The sequence below is a fragment of the Haemorhous mexicanus genome, chromosome 19, assembly GCF_027477595.1.
Source record: "Haemorhous mexicanus isolate bHaeMex1 chromosome 19, bHaeMex1.pri, whole genome shotgun sequence".
Lineage (NCBI taxonomy): Eukaryota > Metazoa > Chordata > Aves > Passeriformes > Fringillidae > Haemorhous > Haemorhous mexicanus.
This window is the reverse complement of record NC_082359.1, coordinates 3,179,425-3,202,678: the sequence shown is the minus strand read 5'-3', so window position 1 is coordinate 3,202,678 and position 23,254 is coordinate 3,179,425. Positions and strand designations below refer to the sequence as shown.

General features: G+C 45.2%; 1 protein-coding gene across 9 annotated transcripts in view; it reads left to right on the top strand.

The window, feature by feature from the left end:
• Positions 1-112: 112 nt before the first annotated feature.
• Positions 113-23,254, top strand: part of DEPDC5 (DEP domain containing 5, GATOR1 subcomplex subunit) — a 42,539-nt gene continuing 19,397 nt past the window's right edge. For 2 of the 9 annotated variants that reach the window (XM_059863920.1, XM_059863914.1), the window contains exons 1-29: positions 114-401; positions 977-1,094; positions 1,806-1,893; positions 2,557-2,603; positions 2,934-3,019; positions 3,801-3,884; positions 4,545-4,594; positions 5,098-5,167; positions 5,483-5,561; positions 6,489-6,550; positions 6,979-7,048; positions 7,466-7,538; positions 7,692-7,795; positions 8,100-8,174; positions 9,067-9,237; positions 9,697-9,758; positions 9,853-9,926; positions 10,440-10,509; positions 11,007-11,043; positions 11,463-11,583; positions 13,047-13,267; positions 14,800-15,003; positions 16,406-16,541; positions 16,880-16,977; positions 18,884-18,949; positions 20,296-20,479; positions 22,229-22,389; positions 22,757-22,874; positions 23,034-23,201. In XM_059863920.1, coding sequence (XP_059719903.1) covers positions 1,037-1,094; positions 1,806-1,893; positions 2,557-2,603; positions 2,934-3,019; positions 3,801-3,884; positions 4,545-4,594; positions 5,098-5,167; positions 5,483-5,561; positions 6,489-6,550; positions 6,979-7,048; positions 7,466-7,538; positions 7,692-7,795; positions 8,100-8,174; positions 9,067-9,237; positions 9,697-9,758; positions 9,853-9,926; positions 10,440-10,509; positions 11,007-11,043; positions 11,463-11,583; positions 13,047-13,267; positions 14,800-15,003; positions 16,406-16,541; positions 16,880-16,977; positions 18,884-18,949; positions 20,296-20,479; positions 22,229-22,389; positions 22,757-22,874; positions 23,034-23,201 — 2,837 coding nt within the window. In that variant the 5' untranslated portion in view covers positions 114-401; positions 977-1,036. Of the gene's footprint in view, positions 402-976; positions 1,095-1,805; positions 1,894-2,556; positions 2,604-2,933; positions 3,020-3,800; positions 3,885-4,544; positions 4,595-5,097; positions 5,168-5,482; positions 5,562-6,488; positions 6,551-6,978; positions 7,049-7,465; positions 7,539-7,691; positions 7,796-8,099; positions 8,175-9,066; positions 9,238-9,696; positions 9,759-9,852; positions 9,927-10,439; positions 10,510-11,006; positions 11,044-11,462; positions 11,584-13,046; positions 13,268-14,799; positions 15,004-16,405; positions 16,542-16,879; positions 16,978-18,883; positions 18,950-20,295; positions 20,480-22,228; positions 22,390-22,756; positions 22,875-23,033; positions 23,202-23,254 lie in introns of all 9 variants that reach the window. The other 7 variants (XM_059863918.1, XM_059863916.1, XM_059863915.1 and 4 more) reach the window with 7 other exon arrangements.

The window sequence follows — 23,254 nt, the reverse complement described above, 5'->3', positions numbered from 1 at the left end:
AGCGCCCGCCGCGCCCCCCACGCTCCTCACCGGGCCGGGTCCCTCCGGCCCCGCCCCCGCGGAGGGCGTGTCCCCCCGCTCCGTCCCACGGTGGGGGCGCGGGTGTCACGTGGCGCGCGGCCCCGGACGCGGAAGTGCCGCGCGGTACCCGCGGGACGGCACCGGCAGGTCAGGGCCGGGCCCCGCGTTGGGCGCTCCGCGAGCAGGGCGGGAGTGCGCTGCGCTCTGCTGGGGCACGGCCGGCCCCGGCCGCGCTGCCCTGGGGCTGTGAGCGGCACGGAGCGTTAAGGTGTCCGCGCTCCCTTCGCGCCCGGACTGCGCCGTTCTCCCCGGTGTCCTTCCCCCGGGGCTCTGGCGTGAGCCGCCGCGCTGCTCGCTCTGCACTACTGCCCCCCGTGCGGGTAAGGACCCTGGCGGGCCCGTGCGCCCGGCCGCCCCTCGCCGCTGCTCCGGGCAGGAGCTCGGGTGTCTCGATGCGCCTCTCTTTCCCAGTAAGCGAGCGGCTCCATAGCTGCTCAAGGACTGTAGGCACGGCTGCGGGCTGGAACTGCTTGGCGTTGTTTGCTCTCCGCTCCGGCCCTCCTCGCTGTGGCGTCCCCGGAGCGGGTCTGCCGGCTCGCAGCACCAAGCGGCGCTTCTTTCCAGACCCGCATCGGCTCCAAGTTATAAAGTTTGTTTTAACAAATTTTAGTTATACGGGTCTTTTTTTCCCACCATGACTCTGTAATCGGTGACTTTCTGTAAAGCACTTCTGCAAGCTCAACCCTTTAATCAATTTGAAAAGCACACTTTTGGGTCCCTCTCTCCTTATGCCTGTACCTGTAGCTGCCCCGCACTCTCCTGTGCTGGGCGCAGCTCTGCCGCGCTGCGGTCAAATCGGCCCGGACAGCGTGCTGTGTTCACGTGCAGAACGTTCACAATGGTTTTGCACTGACAATCCTAAAGAGATCTGTGTTTGCTTTCCTTTCTATGTTAGATGTGCAAGATGCCTTTAACCGTCTTGGCTCGAAGCGTCTGAGAGGAACCGGAGCTCAAGATGAGAACCAACAAGGTGTACAAGCTCGTCATACATAAGAAGGGGTTTGGAGGCAGTGGTCAGTATCTCCTAGCTCATAACAGTGAGACCAATACTCACTTAATTGAAAACGATTGTTTTATTGTAAAATTGCAATTGTAAAAGAGTGAAGATGGAACTTTGATGTAACAAGCAGTATTTCCAGCCAGAGTTTGGAAAGCTCTTTCTAATAACAGGATACAGCAAAATAAATGAACGTTTATTGGAAGAGACCAAGATGGTATCTAAAAAAAAATTGCTTTATTTTTTCTTCCTCCCCTTTTGTTGCAACACTTTTCTCTTAATTTGGTGTTTCAGTCACCCTAGTGAGTGACATGTATGTCAGTGACTTATGACTGCACATAGATGTGTTTCTGAGCACTAATAACAGTGCCACTGATTTGATTGCTCACTACTTCTCGACTTACACATTGATAAATCTTGCTGAGATTCTATAGCTGCTGGTGTTTGTTGTTTGAAAAGTACAGAAGATGATTCTGGTTGCCTAAATAAGACCTAGTCTTTTGTGACCACTTCTTTTGTGAGTATTCTGTTATTTGAGTTGTTTGTGCCTGCAGGAGTGGCTGAAGTGGCTTTGTGGGGACCCTGTCATGTGGGGAATAGAAAGCATTTTGCTGATGTGTTCATCTTGGTTTAGTATATTTGTGTATGCCGAGCTGTTGTATGCAAAAATGTAGGAGTCTATTTAGTATATATGTGTTCACTGCCCTCATTCATTTATGTCTTGTAGATGATGAACTGGTGGTGAATCCTAAAGTATTTCTTCAAATCAAGCTGGGAGATGTTGTGGAAATTGCACATCCCAATGATGAATACAGGTGAATTCTCTTTGCTGATATCAGTGAGGGTGGAGCACTGAAAGGGTCTCTTCATGTGTAGTGCTTTCTAGAGTGGGAGGCTCTTAGGGCTGACATAACTTTGCTTGAGGATGCTGCCTTGATTTTTTTCTGCCTAAAGGGAAGTAAAGAGGTAACTTTAGCAAGAGTGCTTCCTAAAAATTTATGGAATTCTTTGTGTTTGGTGTTAGTTTGCTGATCTTCCATAGGCAAAGTAGCACCTGAATATAGAATCAACAATGTCTGTATCCTCTTCCTAGACCTCCTGTTACCTAAGGACTATTCTCCTATCCTACAGTATATCCTAGGCAAAAATAAAATTTTGTGGCCTTGTTGTATGAACCTGTTCATCCTACAGCCTCTGTCTGAAAGGCAGCAGTATGAGGATCTGAGAAGTTCTGGTGTGACCTGCTTTCCCATTTGTACTATCATCTTTAGCTCAAGAGTACCTTATAATTACGAAGAGTGTAAGGAGCAAGACAGAGAGACAGGTGGAGAGGATGGTGTATGAAGCTTTCTAGAAAATATGAATGTTTCTCTTTAGCTTATCCTGTGATCCATGTTACTGAATAGTTTTGGGTGTGACTTACCAGAGAGACTGTTGGTATCTCAACTTGTCTCCTTTTTTTCTCTTCTCCATGCTAGTCCACTGCTTCTCCAAGTGAAGTCACTTAAGGAAGATTTGCAGAAAGGTAAAATTTGAGACTTATGCACAGTAAAATCATAGGAAGGGTGGCGTGGCTAGGCTGTACCTGTGGCTGGCTAGCATGTGTATTTAAATTCATAAGAAAATTAATGCTTTGTCTGTTTAGCAAGGGAAGGATTTGAATTTTAACGTAAAATGGGTTGGTTCTAAATCTGCTTTTGTTTGGGTAAAATGAGTATGGTTTAAGCAAACCTAGCTTTTTAGCCTGAAATTTGTGTTTCATGACAGTCTGACTGTGCTGGGTTTGTACCTGTAAACCACTTGGAACCTGCTGGGGACTTTGACTTCTCTGCTGTCCTTTCTTGTTCTCTGGCAGAAACGATAAGTGTGGACCAGACAGTGGCACAGGTGTTCCGCCTGCGGCCGTACCAGGATGTCCATGTCAATGTTGTTGACCCAAAGGTCTGTGGTTTTGCCACTTGTTTCCATCCATTCCATCACTTGACTCAAATCAGAGCTCTGTGACTTTCCATGTGCAGCAGTCTGGGGGAAGAAAGGCATTTATTGTTTGTTGAAAGATGTTTAGTCTTCTTCCCTAAGAGAGTGAGCTTTTGAATTATTTGTTGGTTTATGTGTCACTTTTCTCCCTAAAATCTCTGCTCTCTTTTTGAACTCTGTGAACCTGCTTTGACAGAGCTTGGTAGAAATGTAGACATTTCACATATTTTTAAATTTCAGAAATTCATGATAACCAGGCACAATAAAGAAAAGCAGAAAGGAGCCTAGTCAAAAGAAGATCCATGGCCTGGATTTGCATTATTTGGTACCACAGAGCCTCTTACAGAGAGACATTTCCTGTAAATGTTCCAACTATTAAAAGAGCTGCAGTCAGCACTTACATTATGCACAAGACAAAAGTCTGCAGGAAATGAGGTTTCCCTAATGTCATGAACAATGGCAGTAATTTATTTCAGCTTCCAGTATGCACTAAGACTTGTACAGATTTAGTCCTTGGGCTTTTTCTGATCACATTGTGCAATGTTTTGCAGCTCACACTAGTTGAGGTACATGCACAACTTTGTTATTTATTTGTATGGGCTTCCCCTTTATCTTTCAGTTTTAGGGATATTGACTTGTTTTTGAATGGCCCTTCTTGTAACATTTGGTTATTAAATGAACAGATTGGTGGGCCCTCCTTAAAAACAAGCAGTAAAATCTAAGCCGTTTTTCATTTATTTCCCAGGAGGTGACCTTGGACTTGGTGGAGCTGACATTTAAAGATCAGTATATTGGGCGTGGGGATATGTGGAGGCTGAAGAAGAGTTTGGTAAGGCCCCTGCTGCCCTTGGGCAGGGTGCAGGTGATGAACCTTATCTTTTGCTTGCTGTGAATGAAAAGAAGTGCTTTGCAAAATGCAGAGCGCCAAAGACAAAGACAGTGCCTGCAGCTCCTGAGGATCTTGTGCTTCCTAGCAGGAGTGGCACATCAGAGTTGGAGAAATGGGTGTAAATGTTGCAGAAAAGCAAATCCCATCATTTCCTACTCCACTGGTATAATTTTGATTACTGCCTTGGGCATTGAAAATAGTCTAGAGAGGTTTTTTTGCTTATGTTCTGAATTTTAATGATTTACTGCATTTGGAAGGAATTGAATCCAAATGTTTTTCAAGCAGAAGTGTGCTGAAGTGTCCCCTCCCTGAGAGTACCACTTAATAAGCAGCTATAAGAATATCTTCTGCCTGCATCTCTGAAGTGCAGTCTTTGGCTCCTCTAAGTGCAGTGAATTAGGCAAATGATCCCATTTAGAGCTGATCTGTGTAAAAAGTGATTTTCTGTTGTATATTACAGAGGTTCTGTAGGCTGAGCTATTAGTAGCAACTACACTGAATGGATTTTGTGACTTCTGTCATAAAGGTCATGTTTATGTACATTGTTCTTCTCACTCTGAGCCTGCTCTTCTTCTGACACCTGTAACTCTTCTTTCCTAGGTCAGCACATGTGCATATGTCACCCAAAAAGTTGAATTTGCAGGTATCAGGTCAGTGCCTCCTCTGAGGGCTTACTGTTACTTATTGCTTTAACTTCATAAGTTTTAAGTATCCAGCTGGAGACTCTTCTGTGAAAAATCCTTCATGTTTCATTGTTCTGCTACTCATCTACGCATTTCTGTCTGCACCGTGGGGTGGGGAAAGGCTTCTATCTGGTTTGGGATAAAAGAAACTAATAGCAGGGTAGCCAGCTACACTTGTGGCCTCTGATGGAGGCCAAATAATTTTATTTTTATCTCTTTGAATATTTACCCCCCTTCTTAAGCTGTATTAATAGTTCAGAGGGGATTACTTCAGTTGCTTTTGAGGTGACACCGGGACCAGAAAATGTGCAGATGCAGAGGGAAATGGCTGTTTGACATCGTTTGGGTTAAACATCAGGTTTTAACCAAATAAGTCATCCTTGAGTGCAGATTTTGGTGCATCTCTTACTTGCTCAAGTACTGATTCTCTAATCTTCATATTCAAATATTCTGCACTTCTTTTCTTCCAGGGCCCAGGCAGGTGAACTGTGGGTAAAGAGTGAGAAAGTTACTTGTGGATACATCAGTGAGGACACCCGGGTAAGAGCTCAGGAAACAGGGGGAGAGCAGTTTTTCCCTTCTTTTCCTTGCCTGCCAGGATTTTTGTAATTCTGTCTTGCCTGCAGATTTGTATGGATGGTTGCAATTGGCTCTGTTGTAGGGTGAAGAATGGCAATAAGTTCAGGACAGTGAATCATTATTAAACTTCAGCTCTGCTAGGAATGACTTGTTAGAGGGGAATTTCCCTGTGATGCAAGGGCCACAGTTGTAGGAGTTGCTGTGTAGTTAAGCTCTTCATTTGGGCCTTCTAATGAATGTACTTGGTTCTAAATGAGGTCTTGCCTTCCTTTGCAGGTGGTCTTCCGCTCCACTTCTGCCATGGTTTATATTTTTATCCAGATGAGCTGTGAAATGTGGGATTTTGATATTTATGGTATGTAGGTAACTCTGACTGTGGATGGTCACAGATGTCCTTTCTGCTATTTTTTCTGCCACTCCCAGCAAACTAAAATTTCCTGCCTTTGGCCTAAGCAGTGCTCCAGGGTGTGTTGTGGTCTTTGCTTAGATCCTTCCTTGCAGTGCCATCCATTTCTGTCCCTGTCTGTGCCACCCTTCTCCTGTCCCTGTAGAGCCTGGGTACCATTATCTCAGCCACTAAATCACTGTGAGCACTGGAAAGGTTTTCCATGGATATGGACGTGTTTGGTGATGAGGGCAGGTGTAAATTTGTGAATCCTGAAGCCAGAAATGTGTGGAAGTCCTGTGCAAAGAGGACCGTGATGTTTTAGATTTCTCTAGACTTTGGCTTCTTGAGGAAGTGAAACCTGCCTTAGCTCAGGCTGAAGTTGGTAATTTCAGCTGGAAGAATTACAACTTCAGGCATTAAGAATGAGTCACTTCTCTGTTGTCATCCTGTTTTTTTCTGGCTTAATTCTTCAGCAAACCTCTTGCTACTTCCTTTGACCATGTGTTTAGGCATATGGAACTGGGCAACTATTCAAATCAGAGCAGGGGATCAGTTGTGCATTCTCTGCCTGAAAGACAGTGCAGATGCTTTCCCAGCATGCTGCAAATGTGTTGGAAAAATGAACTGAAGGTCTCATCCTTCTGGCATTAAGTCTTATGTTTTCATTCTCTGAAAAAAAATGGTGCTTTTAAATCTTTTTATCATAAAGCAGTCATGCTTTTTAATCTTTTAACCATTTTATCTTTGTGATAGTGCCCTTTATTATGCACACAGCTGCTTGAGATTTAATAAATATAATTGTCCTAGAATCTTAGGGTTAGATATGCCCCATATCTAACTTCTATAGGTGAAGTAACTATTGTTTTCTGATGCTTGGGAGATTTTTTTTTGCAGGGGATCTATACTTTGAGAAAGCTGTGAATGGTTTCCTTGCTGACCTCTTCACAAAATGGAAGGTAAGTAGTTGATTGAGTTCAGTTTTAATTTTTTATTTTTAATTTTTAATTTAGGGACATCTCTCTGAGCAGTAACACATCAGAATATCAAATTGCTGTGGCTGTAAATACACTGTGTCAACTGTCTGTTTTCTTAACAAAAATCTTGGCAACTACAGAGAGGAGCTTCTTTAGAGCCTGGTGGAGAGTGCTCCTGGTAAATGTGATATGGCCAAGCAGCCCAGAATCTTCAGGACAGACCATGTGTTATTTCAGAGAGACAGATGGAACTCTAATGCAGATCCATTAATGCAACAGTCTAGGTTTTGTTCATTACCTTTGTTTCTAGGTGTGAGGGAAGAAAGGCTATTACTATATGTGTATATACACAACTTTTTACCAAATGTGACTTCTAATGTTTTCTTTTTGCATTTGTTCTTCCTGGACAGGAGAAGAATTGCAGCCATGAAGTGACAGTGGTTCTATTTTCAAGAACATTTTATGAAGCTAAATCTATAGGTATGCAAATTCTCTATTTTCATGTTTCTGTTTTTAAACCTATCTTGTCTCTTGAAAGTTGGTCACAGGCTGACAGGAACTTTTTATCTTTTTTTAATTGCCATGTTCAAAGTATTCTCTATCAAGCACAGTAGGTACACAGCCATTGTTATGAAAGTACTGCAGTCAGAGTACATAGAAGAGTGTTGCAAATTTTCCTCATCATACTCAAGCTGTCATATTGGTTTAAAAGCAGTTTTTTATTATATAGGAGGTCTGATATTTCTTCAAGTATTTTGGTTTCTGTTTGCTTGCTGGAGGCTTTTTTTTCTTTTTTTGTTTGTTTATTTTTAATGGCAAAAACAGCTTTTTGCTGGAAAAGATTAGTCATTTCTATAGAAGAGCATGAGATAAGATGTGCTTTTCCTTCCATTTCAGATGAGTTTCCTGAAACACATCGTGCATCAATTCGGCAGGATCACGAGGGAAGATTTTATGAAGATTTTTACAAGTATGTTTTCCTCCCAGTTCTTTTCACCTCTTGTCCCACAGTGTATGTGTAACCCAATGCACCCTTTTGTGCAATTCTTTACAGTTTGTTCATCCCTTCTCACTTCCCCTCACAGTTTCTTTCCTGGGCCTCATCAGGCTGTGTTTTTTCTAGAGTTGTCGTTCAGAACGAGAGGCGGGAGGAGTGGACCTCCTTGCTTGTGACCATCAAAAAGCTTTTCATCCAGTATCCTGTGTTGGTACGACTCGAGCAAGCAGGTACAAGAATCTTCCTTTCCCTGCTTTTATCCTTTGCTCTCTCTCCTCTTTTTTTAACATTTTTTAACTTGTCAGTAAACTATCCATTTTTAGTTGAAGTGTGGTGTCATGCTACTTAGTGCTCTCCTGGCTGGGCAGTGTGCCTCAGTCTTTCTGTGGAACTTAATAACATCAATTTTGCTGTCATTTTTGAACCAATAGTATTTAGTACAGATGTATTTTTCTGTGGGTTTTTTATTATATAAAGCTAGTATACAGGAATGATGACTTTCTTTTCTTTTTTCCTTTCTGAATACTTTTCCAGAGGGCTTTCCTTCAGGTTACAATTCTACCTCAGCACAAGGGAACTACCTGGAGGCTATAAATCTTTCATTCAATGGTGAGTTACAAGCAATGGGTAAAAATACAGCCATTAAAGCAGCTGCCAATAAATGGCTGTGGACTTATGTTACTTTTTCCTTAACACTGAAGAGGAGGGGAATATTAGCAGTTCACCTGCCTTTGTCTGCAAAAAAAACATCCTGGGTGTTCTGATAGTATTGAAAAATTCTCTTCGCCCAGTATTTTCTCCTGGGAAGCTGAGAAGCCTCAGCTTCTCCTGTTTTGCTGCTTTGGAATGTGGTCTGGAGATTGTTTATCCAACATGTGAATTGTCTTTACTTAATGGCCAATCATGGCCAGCTGTGTCGAGGCTCTGAGGAGTCAGGAGTTTTTATTATTCATTCTTGTTAAGGCTTCTGTCTGTGTCCTTCTCTTTCTTTGGTATAGTAGGAATAGAATAGGAATGGGGATGGGGGTAGGAATGGGGATGGGGGATAGGAATGGGGATGGGGGATAGGAATGGGGATGGGGGATAGGAATGGGGATGGGGGATAGGAATGGGGATGGGGGATAGGAATGGGGATGGGGGATAGGAATGGGGATGGGGGATAGGAATGGGGATGGGGGATAGGAATGGGGATGGGGGATAGGAATGGGGATGGGGGATAGGAATGGGGATGGGGGATAGGAATGGGGATGGGGGATAGGAATGGGGATGGGGGATAGGAATGGGGATGGGGGATAGGAATGGGGATGGGGGATAGGAATGGGGATGGGGATTGGAATGGGGATGGGGGTAGGAATGGGGATGGAATAGGATATCAAATAGAATAGGAATGGAATAGGAATAGGATATCAAATAGAATAGGATATCAAATATAACAGAATATAATAATAAATCAGCCTTCTGAGAGCATGGAGTCAGATTGCTCATCTCTCCCCTCGTCCAGGGGAGCCTGACAAGGTCCCCCCTTTCTCTCTGGCAGTGTTTGACAAGCATTACATCAACCGCAACTTCGACCGCACGGGGCAGATGTCGGTGGTGATCACCCCCGGCGTGGGCGTGTTCGAGGTGGATCGGCTCCTCATGATCCTCACCAAGCAGCGCATGATTGACAATGGTAAATAACTGTGCCTGCTGCCTCTCTGCAGGCAAACACAGAGCCGCTTCTGGCTGTGAAAAAGTATCTGCTGGAAGCTGTGTGCACTGGGAGGAAGGGTTACAGCTGCAAGAGTTGTGTCTGCACTTCGTATTGAAATGAGCAGATTTTCAGAGTACTTAGAGGCATTTAGTTTCTTTTGTTTGTGACAGAGAGCTTCACCTATCTGTGCAAACCTTTCTCTTAAAGGATAATCTTGCACGACTTGCATTAGTTTAGGAAAATAATTTCTTATATCCCCACAGGTACTGTTGGTTTGTAGCCATACCGTGGGACCATTAACTACCATTTTTCAGTATTATTGCCTCTTATAATATGATGTGAATACATATTGGGTCTTCAGTTCAAATTGATAATCTGTTTTGTCTTAGCTTATCAGTCCTGCTTGGATAACTGAACTGTACCATTGTCTGTTTACAGGGATTGGTGTGGATTTGGTGTGCATGGGAGAGCAGCCCTTGCATGCTGTACCACTCTTTAAGGTAAGGGTGCTTTACCTTCCCTTGTTCTGCTACAAATGTTACTCATTTTGTGACTGGCTGGATACAGGTAGATGCTTCTGAATTACTCTTACAGCTCCATAATCGTTGTGGCCCTGGTGACTCACGAATGGGTGATGACTACAATATCCCACACTGGATAAATCATAGGTAGGTGAATTCTACCAGCTTTTGCTAAACACTTCTGCTTTGCTTTACTCTTCATAATCTCTTGAATTCTCTTTCTTCTTTTATCTCCTCTGCTTTCCTTGTGAAACAGAGGAAATATTACATTACTCTTGCAGAACTCTGGGCATTAATGCAACCTAACAGAAATGACAGGGTCTTCAAACAGCTGGTGTGAATCACTACAGTTGTGTAAATCAGGAAGAGTTGTGTAAATGGCACAGTAGAAATGGATGTCTTTCTGTAGAAGGAGAAAATGAACTGGGCAATGCAGGTGTTGAGCATATTAAGAAGTGTCTAGACTGAGGCTGTACAAGTATCAAAGCCCTGTCTTTGGGCAGAGTAGCTTCTCTCAACCATCCCTCAGTGTTTTCCATATTTTTATTATGCACAGAAAGGTATCCCTTTATCCAACAGCTGACTCAGGTTCCTGGTCTGCTTATTGTGTAGCAAACCACCTGTGTTGAGTTCTTAAAGCCACACTATTTTTTCTTTCAGTTTCTACACATCCAAAAGCCAGCTCCTGTGTAACAGCTTCACTCCACGGATCAAGCTGGCAGGAAGGAAGGTGGGAATTTTCTGATTTGTATTTTCTTACTAGCTTGTCCCATAGCTCTTTTCAGTCAAGCATCACAAGTATTCCAACAGCTGGAACTAAGTTTCTGTGTTAAAAGAGCAAAGCTGCAAGGTTTGTTATGGGGACTGTGAATGAGAGGTAGTTTAAGTCTTTCCTTCCTAGACAAAACTAGGTGAGAAATGTTGTAGCCACCATAAAAATTAGTTTCATTCTGTAACAAAGAACTGTATGGAGAGGAAGAAAGGTATTGAACATTGTGTTTTTCACACAGGTTTGTGACCAACTATCAGTATTTAATATTTGTGAAGTTGTCTGGCTGCCTCACTGAGTCAGCAAACTAAACTTTGTCTGCTTGGTCACACTGGGGATGTTTCCTTTGAACATTCTGACTGATTCCCTTCCCTCTCTCTTTTCTGTTGTTCTCTTTTTTTTTTTCTTTCTTGTTTGTTTTTTTGGTCACTTCACCCTTCCTTTGTTGGATCCTTCAGCCACTGACAGAGAAAGCAAAAAGTAATCGTGATGCCTGTAAGTAATTCTGTTCTGGAATGATCTGTCCCAGTGACTCCCAAAAGTAACAAACAGCTGCAGGAAGACAATGACACTTCAGCCCAAGGAAGGGACAATTGTTACAGAAAACCATCAAACTCATATTTGAGTATTTCTCATATTTGTTACCCAGGATGCTAATGGGCACGTGCCAGTTGACTTCTTGGCATTATTCATTTAGTGTTTAGGATGTATGGGGGAAAGGCATTATGGCCTCAGCCAGCCTGATTCAGAGGCACCACCTCTGATAATTGAGCTGCTCCAGCTGCTCTGCTCATGACACTTTGGGATTTCTTTTGGAATAGATACTTTCCTTAGGGGTGGGAGGTGCTTACTCTCTCTTGCAGATCTTGAATATTCTTGCAAGAGGTTCCAGTGCTGTATGATTTTTATTTCAGCATTAGGAGCTCCAAAGGATGCTGAGAATGCCTTGCCTATCCAGGTGGATTATGATGGCTATGATGCCCAGGTGTTCAGACTGCCAGGCCCAGCCAGAGCCCAGCGCTGTAGCACTTTCAGGTGAGAGGCTTGGGAGTGCACTGCTTCTGGAGTAGCCCTGTTATGTGTGCTTGATACATAAAATACTTGGAGAAATACAAAGAGAATTGATCTCCACATGCTCACAGTTGAACAAAAAGCTTCATCTCTATCTGCTCTTCATGGCTGGTTGTCTGGTGTTTTACTTCTAGAATAGTATGTGGGGTCTAGGAAAAGGCATAAATATATATATTTTTTTTCTTTGAATCTTTAATTTTGTGTGAAGTGGAATAAAGCTAGTCTTTCTAGCAGATTTTGCAAGGGGCTTAAGAAAGTATTTGCACATTAGACTTGCACAGAGTTGTAGAAATAGATTGTTTAATGCGCTGCTTAGTAACTGGTGAACAGAGTGGTGAGGAATCCTCCCTGAAAATGATGCCTGGCTGAATGAGAGAAGAGGCAGAAAAGCTGAGTGCAGGTTCTCAACTATTCCATATCCTTTTGTCTGAGGAGAAAGGCTGATTATCCTCAGGTCCTGGCCAAATTCATTGAATGAACGATAAATTTCACTGCTTTTTCAGAAATACAGAGTTGACAAGCTTGTTTTGCTTCTTTCAGTAGTATTGCCTAACTCAGAGCACCTGGACTCTCTTGTTAGGATGTTCATTTGAGCAGCCTGTAGGAACCCATGCTTCTGGTAAATCAGGGCAACCTTGATGAAGGGAGAAAATGATGAGGAGGACTCCATTGATATCAGAAGGCTAATTAATTACTTTCTTATGTTGTATTACACTACATCTAAACCGAATCTGAGCAAGCACCCCACTCAACTGCACAGAATCTGGTGACTGTCAGCCACCAGTCCCAACACACACACAGACACACATGGATTCAATTGGTCAGTAAATCAAAACACTCACACCAGAATCCAGTTACCAGTTCCCTTCAGGTAAACAATCTTCCACAATGCATTCCACTTGTCAACAACAAGAGGGGCAGCAACTGAGATAAGAATTGTTTTTTCTTTCTCTGAGGTTCAGAGAATGCGAATCCCAGAAGATATCCTTGGGAAGTTGTGCCTTGCTTTTCTCTGTGAAGAGAAATGTGGCCACACACGCTGAAAGATACCAGCACAATTTAAACAGTTCATAATTCCTGGTAGTTCCCTGTAGCTACATGGTTCTGTCACTGTAGGCAGAGGTCTGGTGTCTATTAGGCCACATCTCTACCAGGCTGGTGTGGAGTCTGTAGGATTGCAGAGGGAGCTGAGCAGGTCCTTGCACAGCCCTCGTGCTGGAATTGTTGCAGTGTTCTTGTTGTGTTGTGTGATGCACAGAAGTATAAATTACCCAGGCTGTCGAAAAAGATAGTGATGGCTTCTCTGTAATGCTCTTCTTGAGATCGCCTGCTGAGCACTGAGTCTTTTGCATGACTTGGGCCTGTCCCAGCCCCCTGCTAACTGGGGATCCATCTGTCTGTGCTGTCACTGGCCTCCCTGTGAGCAGGTCGGTGCGGGAGCGGGAGAGCCGCACGAGGAAGAGCTCCAGCTCGTACGACGTCTCGTGCAGCCCGTCGCTGCAGAGCCGCGCGCTGCCCCCCGAGGAGGTCAGGAGCCAGGCTTCCGACGACAGCTCCCTGGGCAAGATCTCCAACATCCTGATGATCCCACGGCCCCACCTGCACCAGTGTGAAGTCAGCAGCTCCTTGGGCTATACCAGCACCAGAGGTCAGCCTGGGCAGATGGGAAGGTGCCTTTGGTGGGGAGAGAAGGGGAAAGTTTGTGTTGGCCACCGCCAGGCCAGCACGGTGGAGATGGTGCTTGTATTGGCACTCGTGGTACAGCTCTTCCATGGCTGCAGCTGGCTGTGCGTTCTCCCTTTGTCATCCTTGTCCAATTCCATTGCTTTTTTTTAATAGCTTGTCCTAAATAGAAGTGTCCTGACACTGATTTGCTCTTTTCCCTTGCCTGTTGCCTTCTTTAGTACTTGACTATTCTCCTGTGCCTGCCTTCAAGTGTGGACATAGACAAGGAACTTGTATTATCCAGGTCACCTATAATCTATTGAATGAGAACTGGCCTTAGCAGTGAGTCCTGGGGGCCCCTGATTATAACATTTCTCTGTGGGGATTTGTTGTCATTAAGACTCACTTTCTGGATCCTTCCTTTTGACAATGTACTGCTGAGCTGTCTCAGTGTGTTAGCAGTGCTGGTACTCCTCTTCTCTTCCTTTCCAATTTAATTTTGTTCTCAGACAGTATGCAGTATCTTCCACAACCCCAGCTCATTTCTAGGTAAATGGTATTCCTCCTGCAACTGTTTCATCTTCTATAAAATTCTATCCCTGAAGGCTCTTCATGGTTTTTTCATGCCATGCTGTGTGACACTGATACCATATTTATCCTGTCACAGGAATCAGTTACTGGTGTGGAGCTGCTCTCACACAGTGTACTTGACATCACAGCTACCATTCATGTTTTCCTCTGCTCACAGTTAATACAATCATTTTCTTTCTTTGGTATCTCTGTTACTCCTTTAGTTTGAAGGATAGTTGTGTGACCCAACTGAAGGTGTTCAGCTGGATGAGGATGTGTGTGGATTAGGACTGGTAGGGAGGGAAGAGTCAAAGAAACTGAGGTTTTTCACATGTTGTATTTGACAATATAGAATGGTAAATGAGACCCTTCTCTTTGGGATTTCCACTGGTTGGGCAGAGTAATCAGACTAATTGCTACTTACCTATCTGGTATATTTTTCTCTCGTATTTATAAACAACTGCGCTTCTGTTCCACACTGAATAGTGACAACTAACTGGTATCTTGTGGAGATCATGTAATCCCTGATTTCAGTGCTCAGATCTGAGTGTTACAGAAAAGGCACATGTACAAGGCTCAGCTGTGGCTTTGGTACTCATCCTGAAGTTTTTATGTCAGTCTTTTGATTCCTCAAGAATTCTCAAAGGTCTGAGTAGCCCTTCATAATTGGCTCAGCAAGTGGTTTCTTAATGGATTCATTTAGTAGAAGTTCACAGTTGACAGCAGTGCTGTAATGGCAGATGCAGTAATGGTTTTTCTTGTCTGGGTTCTTGTTTCCATTGTAACTTTCAGGCTGGATAGGAATTGCTTTCAGCTTCTCCTCCTGCTTTTTCCTTAGGTGTCCTTTACCCTGGGTCATCTTCATATCCCTAAACAGTTAATTCTCTTGTGCTTGGTTCCTGCGGGATCTCACGCTGAGTTGTGTGGCTCGGTTGTGTTTTGCAGATTTCCTTGAGAACATGTTGGAGTCGCAGCAGCGCGACTCCAGCGCCCCGGGGCGGTTCCACGTGGGCAGCGCCGAGTCCCTGCTGCACATCCGCCCGGGCGGGTACGCGCCGCAGCGCGCCCTCATCAACCCCTTCGCCCCGTCCCGCATGCCCATGAAGCTGACATCGAACCGCAGGCGCTGGATGCACACCTTCCCCGTGGGTGAGCTGCCTCTCTGCCCGCCTATCCCGTGGGTGAGCTGCCTCACTGCCCGCCTATCCCGTGGGTGAGCTGCCTCTCTGCCCGCCTATCCCGTGGGTGAGCTGCCTCCCTGCACACCTATCCCGTGGGTGAGCTGCCTCACTGCCCGCCCATCCCGTGGGTGAGCTGCCTCCCTGCACACCTGTCCTGTGGGTGAGCTGCCTCCCTGCCCGCCCGTCCCGTGGGTGAGCTGCCTCCCTGCCCGCCTTCCCCATGGGTGAGCTGCCTCCCTGCCCACCTTCCCCGTGGGTGAGCTGCCTCCCTGCCCGCCCATCCCGTGGGTGAGCTGCCTCCCTGCCCGCCTATCCCGTGGGTGAGCTGCCTCCCTGCACACCTGTCCTGTGGGTGAGCTGCCTCGCTGCCCACCTATCCCGTGGGTGAGCTGCCTCGCTGCCCACCTATCCCGTGGGTGAGCTGCCTCCCTGCACGCCTACCCCGTGGGTGAGCTGCCTCCCTGCCCACCTTCCCCATGGGTGAGCTGCCTCCCTGCACACCTGTCCTGTGGGTGAGCTGCCTCCCTGCACGCCTATCCCGTGGGTGAGCTGCCTCCCTGCACGCCTATCCCGTGGGTGAGCTGCCTCCCTGCACGCCTATCCCGTGGGTGAGCTGCCTCCCTGCACACCTATCCCGTGGGTGAGCTGCCTCCCTGCACACCTATCCCGTGGGTGAGCTGCCTCCCTGCACACCTATCCCCTGGGTGAGCTGCCTCCCTGCACGCCTATCCCGTGGGTGAGCTGCCTCACTGCCCACCTTCCCTGTGGGTGAGCTGCCTCCCTGCCCACCTTCCCCGTGGGTGAGCTGCCTCACTGCCCACCTTCCCCGTGGGTGAGCTGCCTCCCTGCCCACCCATCCCGTGGGTGAGCTGCCTTGCTGCACACCTGGCTGCTGTGGCTTTGCCCTTGTCCAGGATTAGCACAGCAAGAGAGCCAGTGAGAGCTCTGGGGTATTAAAGTGCTTGCACACTACACTCATTTGTGTGCAGGCCTGAGCAATCCTCTTGTGGAAAATAGCTCTATTTGCAAACGAGCAGCAGCAGGTACAGAACAATTCCCTGTTGAAGGGAGCCCAACCCTAACCCTGTTGAAGGGAATTGTAACTACAATTTGGGTTGATTTTTCTGATGCTGAATTGTTTACATAATTGTTTAATGCCTTGTAAGTAGGCCCTCCAAAATGTTTAAAAAAATATTTTGCTTCACTTGCTTCGGAGCAGATGGCAGAGGTTCGAGGCTTTGAAGATTTTGTGAACGTGCTTTCATAATGGCCATTAGCTCTCATTGCTTGTGCTGTTGGCAAAAGAGGGGAAAAGCAACTGAGGAATCAGTGCAGATGTGGTGATCAGTGTTCCAATTGTACCTGTGTAGGTCCCTCAGGAGAAGCTATCCAGATCCATCATCAGACCCGCCAGAACATGGCAGAAATGCAGGGCAGTGGGCAGCAGGATTTGACACATTCCTCTGCAGAGCTGCTGGAGCTGGCTTACCATGAGGCAACTGGCAGGTGAGCCATTTGCTCAGTCTTCAGTGTTGTGTTTACAGACCATGAGATCAGGTCTGTAGCTAACCAGCTAAGCTGTATTTCTCTCCTGAGGAGGTGTGAGTAGCTGGTTCTCTGCTGTCCTGCCAAGGCAGTGTTTGGTTACTGCTGGAGGCAAACAAACACTATGGACATTTATGGAATGCTGTCATGGCCTTCCGATATCAGCGAGGGAAGAGTTTGCTTCCAGCCGGCCTGGGCTGAGGCAGAGGGGCTGAGGGCTCGCTGGTACCTTTGCTAAAAGCCGGGAACGGCACGAGTGAGGAGGGCTGTACAAAACGGGCTGCTTTCTTTCTCTGCAGACACGTCAGCTCTCGGCATCCGGGGGACAGCGGCTCCTTCCTGAGCTTCGGCGGGACGGAGGAGTTCGGGAACGGGCTGGGGGCCGGCCCCGGCGCAGGTAACGGGGCGGGGGCGGCGCCGGGACAGCAGTCGGGGGATGGGGCCGGACTCACGGGGGGACGGGCACGGCAAAGAGGAGGAGTCGAGAGTGGGAAAACAGTGATCTGTTCGTGCACTTCCTTGCTTGGCGTGTGGTAGTTCTTTGGCTTGCTTTGTTGGTTTTAGTTTGGTTTTGTTTGATGTGTCTCTACTTCTCTAGGTGTGTCTTATAAGGCTTATTGTAGAAAGGTGCTTGTTGTTTACTGGTAATAAGCTCTCAGGTAGGAACTGAGTTCTATAATAACAGAGCAGTGATGTTCAGACACAAAGAATAACTAAATATGCACTGGTGTTCAGAAGCCTGTTTTTTTCTTGGTGGGATTGCCTGAAGCTGTTATCCTTTAGAGAGATGATGTGTCTGTACTTTCAGTTGAAGACTACCTCCATCTTCCTTACCCTGACACCTGAATTAGTGAAAATTCTCAGCATTTCTTTTCAGCCCTTTAAATGGAACAACATGCCATATTAAACATTCTGCTGTGTTGTCTGGATTTTTGTGACTTACCCTTTGCATTTGTAGATATGCATTTTGGTTAGGCACATGGAAAAAAGTTGAACTTTTGGACTACAGCATTCAAGACTTATTTTCTCAAAAATAATTTGATAGTTTGTTTAATAGTTCTTTTCTCAAAACCAATTTAAAGATTTTTTTTAAAGTATAAATTTGCCCTTTTGAATTACATTAGATTAAGACAATTTTGTTTTCCATTATGCCTTGAAGAGCTGTAAACAAGTTAGCAGATGTAATTTTCTCATCTCTCATCTTGTATTCACATAGTAACATTTAAAATTATTTTCTGTTGCTTCCTCCTGTGAATTTCTTCTGATTACATTTAATTTTCTTGCTTTATATTTTTGGTATTTTCTGGCTTCCAGATTTTGTTTTTGCAATTGCTGAACTGCATTTCAGCTGGCTGCAGTTGGCACAATGTAAATGCAGAGCATGTCCTGGCAATAAACATGCTTGCATTTATGAGATTTCTTTGTCTGTAGACCCTCACCTGTCTGTAGGGGCCACACTGGGTGCTCAGTGATTGGACTGAGAGTTCTGCCTTATGGTTTGAGTCACCTATGAAACGAAGCACTTTGGGGGAGAGTTGTGTTTTTTTAGAATTTCCAGGAATTTCTTATTGAGTCTGGTTCTCCTCTGCTGCCTGCAGCATGGTTTGGTGCAGCACGGGCTTCAGAGTGAAAAACGATCCCATCTATTCCCCTTGGGCCTCGGGACATTGCTGCTGCTGCCGCGCAGGTGGAGGCGGTAGCTCAGAGCAGGAAATCCTGCAGTTGCAGTTCCCGCTGCGGATGGCAGATGGCAGGAGGAGCTGGTGGAAGGTGAAGGCCACTCCGAGCCGGCTCCCCTGCTGGCTACTGGCATCATCACATAGCAGATATCCACCCTTTCTCTTACAGGGCAACAGCTATGGTGCTGATACCAATTTCTGGGTAAATCCACCTAAGCTAGTTTTAAACAATAGTTCCCTTTAAATGTTTGGAGGCTTACTGAAATTTTTATTTTGATACAGGGCTTTGAAGGCAGCAGTTTTTCTTGTCTCCTTAGCAACTCTTTTTCTCTCATGTGCCATACCAGCTGTTTGTAGGAGCTTATAGCACTTACTTTTCAAGATGTTTCACTATTTTGGGGAGGAGAGTTTTGTTTGGGTTTTAGAGATGTTCAAGTTTGATCCGAGATGTATTTTTTCCTCATTAATTGGCTTAGTGGTTTTTTTCTGCTGTGCAGAACCCTGGGATTTTCCATGCAGAGAAATTCTGTATCTTAAAACATCATCACAGTTTTGATTTATTTTTATTTGAAATTCAAGAGAAGTGCGTAATTGCTTAAAATAAAAACCATTTCTTTCTTGTAGGGGCGAACCTCAAAACTCAGAACAAGGATTCCTTGGAAGATGCTGTCTCTAATTCTCCAGATCCAAGTAAGCAGGAGAAAGGTTTGGAAGAGAGTTTGCATAGGTGGGAAGATGGGGAGGGAAAGGGCATGTACATATATAGAGGCATCAGGAGGTGGTAGGCAAGAAACCGAGGAGCCTCCTTGGCTTTTGGCAGAGGTTTATTTTGGCCTGCAGTAATTTGCAGGATCTGCCTGTTCTGTCTCACTGTGGTTGCAGTTCCATAGTTCTTAAGAACATGTGAAGCTGTTTGTTGTGTTACAGCTGAAATTCTTTCCTTACCAGACACTATTCTGCAAAAAGCTAAAGCTGCTGAACTCTTATCTGCCTCTCAGTATAAAAAGTTTGTTTGGTACCAGCTTGTTGAAGTAGAATTAGTACAGTCAGTTTCTGAATTTGGTACCATTTACTGAGAAATACCTGCCTTCACTTCCTAGAGAAACAAGTGTGTCACTGCTTAAGAAAGCATTTTCTTTGTAGTAGTCTGTCATATATTAATTTCTTGTGCAGTGTTCCTGCCATTGGTGTTAACAGTTTTATAGTAAAATAAATTTCCATCTGTAGGAGCTCTATGACAAGAAGTTAAGCATCAGTAGGTGGTACAGATTGTTTGAATTGGGTCAGAATGTAAAGCAGTAGTGTGAATGGTCAGTGGTCAGAATGTAATGAGCTGATGATTTGGTATAATCTAGTTAGCTTTTCCTTTTTAATGACTAGTTTTACATCCCTGTAATCTCAAAACTGCAGCATAACTGTAGGAAAGGGTGTGGGAATAGATTGCTTCCCAAGTTACTATTTTTCTGGTCTTCCCACCCCTTTGGATATGTCTTCTGTTTTTATAACTGTGGAAATACTCCCTTTTCTGCTGTTGTACTATTCCAGAAAGAGGCTGGTCTGTCATTCTTTCTCTCCTCCTCTCCAGCTCCTTCTGCAGTTGTCTAGGATGCAAAACTGGTCTGATTTTCTTGTTCAGACTTGGAATGTTGATCTGTTTATTAATAATCAGTAACTGCACCTGACTTGCTGTCATTTTGGAAGAGCAGTGGCTATGTCAGCTCTAGCTTTTAATCAAGAGGAAATTAAATGTATTAACTTGGAATGCCTTTTGCATGATGGGATTGAATCAGCATGTGCACTGCATTGTTTAACAAACTCTGTCTCTTTCTCTCCCTCCCTTCTTCCCATCCTATTTTCTTTTCCCTTCCCATTCCACACCCCTTTTTGTCCCTGTTGACTTTACGCCAACTGTTTTTCGTCTCTCATTCTTTTAAACTCTTCTCTTCGTGCACTCCTTCCATCCTGCTCTGCACCCTGTTTTTCCATGGGTGACCCCACGTGCCCCCCTTGTGTGCCCCCATGACACAACGAGGCAGTTCTGACGCTGTCTGCTCCCCCCATAGTGCCAGGCTTCTGTTGTACAGTTGGAGTGGACTGGAAGTCCCTGACCACCCCTGCCTGCCTGCCCCTCACCACCGATTACTTCCCCGACCGCCAGAGCCTGCAGAACGATTACACCGAGGGCTGCTACGACCTGCTGCCAGAGGCTGACATGGACAGGTTTGGCCAGCACCTCCTCTGTACACTCCTGTGCTTAAGGAGAGGTGATGGAAGAGGATCCCTGCAGTCTGTACAAGTTGCCTTGGTTTGGAAAGACAGGAGTCTGCTAAGGAAGGCAGGAGCCTCCCCTGAAATGGAGAAAATGAACCCCCTCCGCCTCTGAATTGCTATAAATTTTAAATTAAGGGGCTCTCAGGCAACAAAAATTATGGGATCAGGAAATAACAGTTCTTTAATAGGGAGGAAGATAAAAGGATAAAATAAATGATGCAGTAAATGAAAACAATATTGACAGAGTCAGAACTCAACCTGACACCCTGTGGGTCAGGGTGTTGGCAGCAGTCCCATTGGAATTGTGGCTCAGCCCTCCTGCAGTGTCAGGGGTGGTTCTGCTGGAGCAGGGATCCTGGAGAAAAGGGTGAAGTCTTCCTCTGAAGATCCAGTGGAAGAAGAGGCAGCTGCTGTTCCTCTGGGAAATCCAGTGGAGAAGCCAGGCTGGTGTTTCAGAATCTCCAGATTATATCCAGGCAGGAATGCTTGGCTCCTCCCCCTGGGCTCACATCTCCCAATGGGATGCTGTAGTTCTTATCATCCCTGCAGTGACATTCAATAGCCTCTTATCAGCAGATGTCCCCTCCCGAGGGAGGAGTGACTGTGATCACTCAGAGAGAAATAAAGCAAACTGCCCTCTTGACAAAAGATAATTGCCATACAGATGGCAATAGCATACATCTTGCCTTGCAATCTGGAGCAGAAGTGAGTGATGGATTGCTGACAGAGCAGCAGAATACTTTTTTTTTTTTCTTCCAGTGATAGCTTTGGACCTTTTCTGATGTTCCCACCTGGCAGTATGTTGTGCTCTGTAGATTTGATGTTAGAAATTGTTTGGATATAAATTTTTGTCGATTTTCTGTTGTGTTTTGATCAAAATATTCAAGCTATCATCTCTGTTAATCTACTTTCTAGCAGGTGTTTTGGAAGTATTAAATGAGCAAATGCATATGGACACAGTGTTTAAGATGCTTATCCTCACTCTAAAGGATATTTAGTTTAAAGAATCTTGTTGGAAAACAGAATTAGTTGGACAAATAGAACTTCTCTGCTTGTCTCAGAGGTCTCTGGTAACTATTCTTTAATGGGGTTAGTTTGATTTTTACTGAAGCAGTCTCATTATCTTAAATTTTTTTCAGTCTTTCCATAACTTGTAAGACATTGAAAGACCTGCCTATGTTGCTGCTTTATGGGAGCAAAACAAAAGTATTAATCAGGGTTGTTGAAATACAAAGGAAGTAATAGGATTAATGAAGAAACACCTGAAAGAAATGTCAGTAGGAAGGCAAAGTTCAGAGCAGGAGCTGCACTAAGATGAATGTGTTCTTTAACTCCTCCCTGCTCTCCACTTCCCACTGTGGGAGAGGCTGGAGCACTGCTGCCCACTGGCATTCTGTGCTCTCCTGAACATGTACAAATTGCACTGAAGTTGTCTTCAAAGTTCTGGAAAAGTCATCTTTGGGGAATTTATTGTTCCACAACTGCTGTAGGCAAATTTGTTACTGGTTGCCAAACTGCTTTCAAAGGCAGCAGTAAATATTGCCAGACAGCTCATCACCCTGGTCAAAAGGTGCCCCTTTTCCCTCCTGCTCCCACAGGCAGGTGTTCCCAGGCACAGGGCTCCAGGGCCCAGAGCAGAGCTAGGAATAGGTGTGTGATCAGCTTCCTTATTCTGGTCTGCTTAACCTTTGTGTCCAGGAGGGATGAGGAAGGAGTGCAGATGACAGCCCAGCAGGTGTTTGAGGAGTTCATTTGTCAGCGCCTCATGCAGGGCTATCAGATCATTGTGCAGTCCAAGCCGCAGAAGCCGGCCCCGGCCGTGCCGCCCCCGCTCAGCAGCAGCCCCCTCTACAGCAGAGGTGAGTGACCTGGCCTGGACAAGTCAGGCTTTGCTCTTCTGCCACTCCCAGTAACCTCGAATTAGGCACATCCGCAAGGTGCTTAACACCTTGTTGGTTGTTCTTTGGTTGTTCTGCCCAGGGAAGTTCTGAATTGGTTGTGTATGAATTCCAAGTGCTCTTCTTTGCTTATGATATCAGCGCATCTTCACTCTAAGAGCAAAAGCTGCTCCCTAAAAATGTGGCCTGAAAGCTGGGTTTTAGCTTGTGCTGAGATCAGAAGCCCACTTCTGGACTCCAGCTCTAGAGTCTCTTCCTATAGGCACAGTTTGTTGATAAATTTCTGAGTACTGCAGTAAGCTGAAAGGGTTTTGCTTTTTACAACTAGGTCTTGTGTCGAGGAACAGACCTGAGGAAGAGGATCAGTACTGGCTGAGCATGGGCCGTACTTTCCACAAAGTCACCTTGAAAGACAAAATAATTACTGTGACCCGGTACCTGCCAAAGTGAGTATCTCTGCTGAGCAGTGTGCTGTCAGCGTTCGGAGGAGCATTCTTCTGCAGCTCTGTGCTTGCTTGAAAGAACACCTCCTTTCTTTTTAGGAGAAGAAAGAGAAGCATCAGCATCAATAATACTGAGCTTAATACTTGTGTTTGATCTTTTAGGTATCCATATGAATCTGCTCAGATAAACTACACCTACAGTTTGTGCCCCTCACACTCTGACTCTGAGTTTGTCTCTTGCTGGGTAGAATTTTCCCATGAGAGACTAGAAGAGTACAAGTGGAATTACTTGGATCAGTATATCTGCTCTGCTGGCTCAGAGGATTTCAGGTGAGAGCTTCTTTTCCATCCAGACTGTTCTTTGTCCTAATTGCCTCTTTTTC